Raw genomic sequence first — 6,997 nt, 5'->3', positions numbered from 1 at the left:
AACGAATACTTGCTTAAGTATTCTTGTGCTTACCTTTTGGTATAGGCAGAGAAGTCACGTAGTATTAATTTCGAGGGCAGGGCGCCTACTCTGTTACACCCATCCGCCAGCCTAGGCTCAAGTCACTGACAAGGCAGAGATACAAGAGCACCTTACTACGCCACAGGACTATTGCGATCCTATCTTCTTTAGAGCATCTGATGCCTCCTTTGCTAACGACGTTGAGACGCGCTAAAGCTCTTAAGGATACGTATTTTAGCTGTTTAGCATTGTTGCGGTGCAAGTCGGTCCGACAGGCCTCGATCGTCACCTCCGTTGACTACCTTGGACTAGCACGTCTCAGGGCATGTATATATGGTCGCCTCCTAGCTAGCAAGCAACTCAGCGCAGTTTTCCATCGATATACAGCGGCTACGTTTGCCGCAACAAGCATGACTATTGACTGAAAGTCAACACTTCAACGCACTGTCACAAAATCAACAACAGAAGCAGAGCTGCTTGCTCTCTCACTTGCTAGATCAGAGATGGAGGAGTGGTGCTGCTTGTTTAAAGGACTGTCTTTGAAGCCTAACTAGACGCCTATTATTTAGTGCAACAACTAACAGACTGTGGGCATAGTTATAAAGGAGCAGAACAAGCTTAGCACTAAGCTTTGTTGCGGCAAACGTAGCCGCTGTATATCGATGGAAAACTGCGCTGAGTTGCTTGCTAGCTAGGAGGCGACCATATATACATGCCCTGAGACGTGCTAGTCCAAGGTAGTCAACGGAGGTGACGATCGAGGCCTGTTGGACCGACTTGCACCGCAACAAGCTTAAACACGTTAATATTTATCAGAACTAGATCTGCTAGGAGGTTGAGCAGAATTAACTCTACGTCCACTAGAGGCCTACAAGCTAGATGCCTGCCAACAGCATAACAAAGATTCTTTATTGTTAGAAGCACATTGAATTCATACAGCAGCTACAGCTTATAGACGTTTGCTTAAAGGTTTGTAAGATAGAGAACAACAGCTAAGAGGATCATTCTTACGTCGCGAATTGACTACAGGATGAGGGTGTGTGTAACAGTTAAGAGGAGAAGCAGATCACGTGTTGTCGGTGGTGGTCTGGTGCTGCTTCCTCATGTTGTTGAGCACTTCTTACCTAAGCTGCATCACAAACATGTCATCAAAACAGACCCCGCAGCAAGTCTTGGAGAGAAAAGATACAAGCAGAACAACAACGGAGAACAACACAATACACTCGTTATATACATTTTGCCCTTGATACCGCAACATCAGGCTACCGCAGAAACAGGTGAACTCGACTACCGGTATCGTTAGCTGATAAGGAGGGCATTCTAGGCCAACCAGACAGCTGCTTCAGTGCGCTTATGGATCTTTCAGGGTAGCTTGCGGGTCAATTTCTCACATTTTCTCACTGTAGCTGATACTTGAGACCCGGCCCTAATCCAACCGGCTAACGGTTATCAAACTACACCAGTTGCTGCGTTACTTCGGACAACCAATAGCTCCATCATCCAGAGTCTTCCAGTGTTGAGACCAGTCCGAACTACAAATCCAGCAGTCAACCATGGCTTTGTTGCAGCGTCAGAGCGATGTAGGTGCCCTTTGGGAGAAGGTTCCTGACAGCTATCGAAGAACAACCGGATTAGATATGCATCAATGCCTGAGAACAGTCTAGGTTAATTGAATGGCTGCTATAGTGCTGAAGTTAGATTGGGCCAGCGGAAGGGCAGTAATTAGGCACTAGAATACAGTTGAAATGAGAGTTTCAGCAACCTTGGAACTTTTATTTTCGAGGTTACAATACGTGCTCATAACGCTATAGCTCGTCTCTCTTCACCTTCTCACTCTCAGGAATGAAATCCCAATTTGTACCAAAACCAGGGGTGTCGAAGTTCAAACTTGGTAGTACTTCTTCTTCCTTCTTGGTGCTCACCGAGCTCAACGCTGCCAACAATGAGCCATCGTCAAGATCAATTGCCCACACCATAGTCCTACAATCAAGCATGTCAGCACCCAAGGTAAGAAAATGCAAATGGGGCTCAGAGCTGAACGTACCCTCCCAAGCATCGCTGATTGGCGTAGTCCAGCTTGATTTTGAGCGTCTCGGCGTCGTCGAAACTCGCCCATTGATTACCATCCCATGTGACGATCTTTGCTGCAGCTTCAAGATCATGCAACACAGTCACACCGTTCTCAATGATCTTGTTGATCGTTGCTGCAGATAGCACACCCGGTGTTCCGGTGCGGTCGCCGCCTTTTGCGACCTCACTGAATTCGCATCCGGCGTGCATACATCCAGGGTCCTTCATTGTGAAAGCTGAAATGAGCGTTAGTGGAATCGAGAACCGATGTGGCGTTCGGAGCGCGTACTTCGACCGTAGAAACCAAGGCCCATGACTACACGCGCAGGGTTGATGTTGTTCCTCTACAGCAGCTCCAGGCCCAGTTGGATTTCGGTAAGGTTGGTGTGTGCATACGCGTATGGACCGATCGCCGTCACTGTGCTGTCCCAGACGCCGTCTGTTGAGTCGAAAGGCATTAGTCCAATGTGCGGCTTGTTCAGATGATAAGAGTTATCTTACGAATGTCATAAGTCATGATGTTGAACCAGTCAACATATTTATCCAAATTTACAATGTCAACCCCCTTCATGTACCAATACGATGCCGGCTAACATAAAGTCAGCTCTATTGATGTCGCGGAAGAGTTGACTTACTAGTGTAAGTGTGACGCCGTAGTATCGACCGCTGCTGTTCAGACGGTTGCGTAAGTTTTTCAAGAAGATTACGTAGTTGTCAAAATCCTCTGGTATGCCCCCACGATCCTCCGCAACAGGATATTCCCAGTCAATGTCGACGCCGTCGAAGTCATTAGCTTTCATGAATATCACCAAGGACTCGAAGAATGAAGCTTGTGCCGAAGTGGACTTTGCGAGATCAGAAAATGTGGTTCGGTATGGACCGGGGTCGTTCATCGCCCATCCACCGATAGCTGTGTTAGTCGTAATTAGAGACATGACGAGTACTGATAGGGTTTCACTAACCGATCCAAACCTTGAGGCCCGGTTGTCTCTCTTTGAGCTTCGTTACTCTTCTCGGGGTCATTACCATCGCAGCTGTTGACGATTCTATTGAAGGACTCGACACAGGTGTCTTTGTTGGAGTCGCCAACATTTGCGCCGAGCTGCAAGACGAAAGTGTGTTCATCTGGTGTGCCCGTAAAATAAGTGTGTTTTCTTTTCCAGCCAACTTCATGATCAGGCACGTCGATGTCGTTGCCGCAGAAAGCCTCAATGTTTTCGTTCATCTTGTCGCCTGTCGCATAGCCTTTGCGGCCTTCCTTTTGCCAGCACTTGAACTCATCAGTGACAGTACATGTTTCGGAATCCTGGCCAAGGACTTTCGCCCGGAGATCGATACCTTTTGCGAGTGCAAACGAGGCGATGGTTTCATGCCCTAGCTCATTGGGATAGAAGAGTTTGCCGAAGATGTCTGGCGTATATTTCCCCAGCAATTGAGTTATCGCATCTGAGTCTCCTGGACAGCCGGGTGGCGCGGGGGCTCGTTTATTAATTTTGTGAACTGCCTCTGCCGCAGGAGAAGGCGATTTCCACAGAAGAGTGTCGTAAATGCTTGGATCAATTCCATTCTTTGTCAAGGGAAGTGTACCGTTCTCGATCATCTTATTGATCTCTTGTTGTCTTCTTCTGAGCTCATCGTGCTCCCACCCAGCAGTATTGGTGGATGGCTTGAAAAACTGCAAGTCGGGCTGATCTGAATCGGGGTACGCCCCACTTGAAGATGGGTCGCACATCTGCCCTTTGACGCCGTCCCGTACCCAGGGATCCCAGTTTGAGAAACCAATCTCGTATTTCAGAGTTCCTTCGTCGCGCAAGATATAGATAACCTCTCTGATAGTATTGTTGATTGTCAGCACAAGCTTGTTAAACTGTTCTTGCCGTTCGGTAGTGAGCGTAAGTGCTGTCTTTCCCCAGTACTGGGGAAGCCATCGACTGAATGCCCAAACTTGCTTATCAGCACAGTCGTTGTTTTCGGTATTGAAGTACTGGGCATGGCCGTTATATACGACGACACCATCTTCGGCCATATTGTCATTGAGAGCCACAAGATTTGCTTGAGGTTGGACTTCAGGATAGTTTCAACGTTTTCCTGAGCCTTCTTGATGACGGCATTGCAGGTTTCTTCCCCCTCATAAGGAAGCATGACACACTTCATGATCATTCCAGCCTGCGTAGATGGTTATTCCATGGCTGATAATGCAACATTCTCTGGCCGAGAAACTTACTAGGCAAAGATCATTTTCACCAGCAGTCATAATGACCATGTCCACACCCTTTTTGAGACTACTGACTTGGTCAGAGATTTGTACAGAGCGGTCTCCACTGCATGCGGGAAACTGGAATTCTTTAACAGATGGTCCAATGACGCTATTGATAAGCATTGGATACGACAAGTCGTATCGCGAGCACGCATAACTGTTTCGGCCTTTATTAACGTCCTTGTTGTGGTAAACATCTCCCAGATGGTTTCCAGCGCCAATCCCAGCCGTAAAACTGTCTCTAATGGCGGCCAAGCTCTTCACCCACGAGTAATCTGTTGGATCGCCATCTTTTCGCGGGCGGAGCACTGGTGGGGGCTCCGAGCGGATTAGATGCTTGAAGGTTGTGCGGTTGCTATTCGTTTGTTGAGGGCGTTTGACGACATGACCAGAGGTTGCAGGCAGTAATGATATGAGATAGAGCGCCCAGATGATCAAAGAAGACATGAAGCCGGTATACGGAAATGTCACACGTCTGAAGTCTTGCTGCAGTTAGTCAGGTGGTGCCATGATTTGTGTGGAAGGAGAAGTTGCCTCAGCCGAACGATCCTCAGCTCATCCGGAGACAAAATCAAGATAATATGATCCCAGATGGTGTTTTGAACTCTAGGCGAGCGGGATAGAGTGGAAATGGCGCTCAGGAGAAGAACTGCGCTAGCGCAGGGGTGGCCCGTTGAAATGCGGGCACCTGCTGTAGGATGTCCGAACGGCTGCAGACCGACACGGAACTGTAATCCGCATCAAGCCCTGTCAAGACATCGCACAAGTCTCGTGGTTGGCTGGCGACCAACGTAAGCGCTAGTACAGCTTCACTCTGTAAGCCATCAAGCGTCCAGGTTATCATACGGTATCGTGTAATTTTCTAAGATCAAAGCCCGGAAAACTACTCAGATTGCCAAGCCCATGTAGGGTGGATAGACGCTATGTGCCTACCTCATTTCAATATCAATTTTCGCGCCTTCACTTGCCGCGATTACGCTAAGCCCGTCATGTTAGGACGCCTTGACAAGAGAGTGATGTGGAATCCCTCGTGAGCGTTGCCATCTCAATTGTGATGACCTCTGTCCTCTCAAAATTCCCTCCTCCGAGCATCTCCAACTACGGCATGTCGTAAAGACGTGACCAAGCTCTCAGTATGTAGGGGCTCACAGCTATTGAGTATTGCTAACTCCACCACAGTTTACACCTCATAATGGCATCTTCAATTCTGACACTCTTTATATCTAGCATTTTAGTGGCCAAGCCCATCTTTGCAGGAAGTCAGGCTTAGGAGTCTTCTGTTGTCTATACTCAACCCAGTTACGCTGAACTTCATGGCGATCTCTTCAAGTTTGAGAAAGGGAATTCAACAACTAGCACAAACTCCACAAAGCCTGCACCAGGACTCAAGAAGCGTTATGTGACCATCAACCCAGGTACTGGAAATGTGGATGACCGCCTATGGCCCAATGGCAAGATCCCATACTGTTTCGAGTCCTCGGCTACGAAAGAACTCTTCTTTGAAGACCTCCTCGAAGCCCGAAAGTTGTGGGAGAATGCCGGGCTCGGAAGAGGGTTTGATTGGGTGGAGAAGGACAGCTCCTTGTAAGTCCACCACAGAGATGTGGTTGCGACTCAGTATCATTAATGCTGACACAAACTTTACAGCTGCAAAAACAACGCAAACAGACCGAATTCTCTTTTGATTGTTGAAAGTGACGGACTCTCATGTACTACTGGTGTACCACCTCTTAACAAGATGAGTGGCGACCCGGAAAACAGAGGGCCTCTGATGAGATTGACTGCTGATCTTGACATTGGGAAACAAAACCTAGTAGCCAACTATGCTCACCAGATAGGTGTGAGTATCTCTGCTCTCTATTTTGATGCACACAGTAACTAATCACAGATCTAGCATGCATGGGGCCTCTACCATGAACACCAAAACCCAGCTTGGTGGTCATCAGAGTATGCTGCTGCTGGCGGGAACATATTCAGCTCCTTGAACTTCAGATGCGAGAAGCTGGCTAATTACGCCAGTGTATCACAGAAACTGACGGCTGAGCAGATTGAAAAAGCGTGTACGTCAAGAGCATATGCAAAGGCTTATCGCTTCAGCGCGGCAGAGTACTTGCCATTCATGGACTCCACTGCGTACAGAGCGAGCAATACAGCAACTGAACCTGACTGGGATTCCATCATGATCTACAATAGTTAAATGGGATCAGCTTTGACCAAACCAAACGGAGATGCAATTACGCAGGTTCTGTCCCCCAGTCAGCGTGATGTTGATGGCCTAAGGAAGCTGTATGGCGTTTCTCTATCATCTTAATTTAATCCACTCAGAAGCAAGTCAAATGCAAAGAAGAATACGTTCAACGATATCTAGAAAAAAGAAAGAGACAGCGGGTGTGGTGAGGCGCCTGATGATGACCCTGCTGGAGAGATTAAATGTGGCCCCAAATCATGTGGTGGTGGTGCTTGTCCACTCAGGAAGAGAATCTCGGCTGCTCTAAGCAATGCAACGGTGCGCCGAGCAGTCCCAGTTATAGCTGACCCTACTTGAGGTTTCTTGAACAAAACAACAACCAGCGGATTAGATGCATTCACTAAAGAATTCTTTAATCCAGAGCTTCTTATCAAAGAGCCTTTCTTAGTGGACTTGGCAGA

General features: G+C 47.8%; 3 protein-coding genes across 3 annotated transcripts; 1 reads left to right on the top strand and 2 right to left on the bottom strand.

The window, feature by feature from the left end:
• Positions 1–1,826: 1,826 nt before the first annotated feature.
• Positions 1,827–2,405, bottom strand: M421DRAFT_3902 (glycoside hydrolase family 18 protein; the record flags this gene model as incomplete). Its single annotated transcript, XM_033589979.1, has 3 exons — positions 1,827–2,001; positions 2,066–2,327; positions 2,381–2,405. The coding sequence occupies 3 exons, from the start codon at positions 2,403–2,405 to the stop codon at positions 1,827–1,829; spliced, it is 462 nt and encodes a 153-aa protein (XP_033450398.1).
• Positions 2,406–2,435: 30 nt separating this feature from the next.
• Positions 2,436–4,117, bottom strand: M421DRAFT_3901 (glycoside hydrolase family 18 protein; the record flags this gene model as incomplete). The annotated part of the gene is made up of 4 exons (XM_033589978.1): positions 2,436–2,530; positions 2,593–2,680; positions 2,727–3,001; positions 3,064–4,117. 4 exons carry the CDS (start codon positions 4,115–4,117, stop codon positions 2,436–2,438), a joined length of 1,512 nt encoding a protein of 503 aa, XP_033450397.1.
• Positions 4,118–4,978: 861 nt separating this feature from the next.
• M421DRAFT_91322 (uncharacterized protein) lies at positions 4,979–6,545 on the top strand (the record flags this gene model as incomplete). Its single annotated transcript, XM_033597933.1, has 4 exons — positions 4,979–5,139; positions 5,648–5,932; positions 5,996–6,188; positions 6,243–6,545. 4 exons carry the CDS (start codon positions 4,979–4,981, stop codon positions 6,543–6,545), a joined length of 942 nt encoding a protein of 313 aa, XP_033450396.1.
• Positions 6,546–6,997: the final 452 nt, after the last annotated feature.

This window comes from Didymella exigua (assembly GCF_010094145.1).
Source record: "Didymella exigua CBS 183.55 unplaced genomic scaffold M421scaffold_9, whole genome shotgun sequence".
Taxonomy (NCBI): domain Eukaryota; kingdom Fungi; phylum Ascomycota; class Dothideomycetes; order Pleosporales; family Didymellaceae; genus Didymella; species Didymella exigua.
Note: the sequence above shows the minus strand (reverse complement) of the source record. Positions and strands in the feature narration are given on the sequence as shown.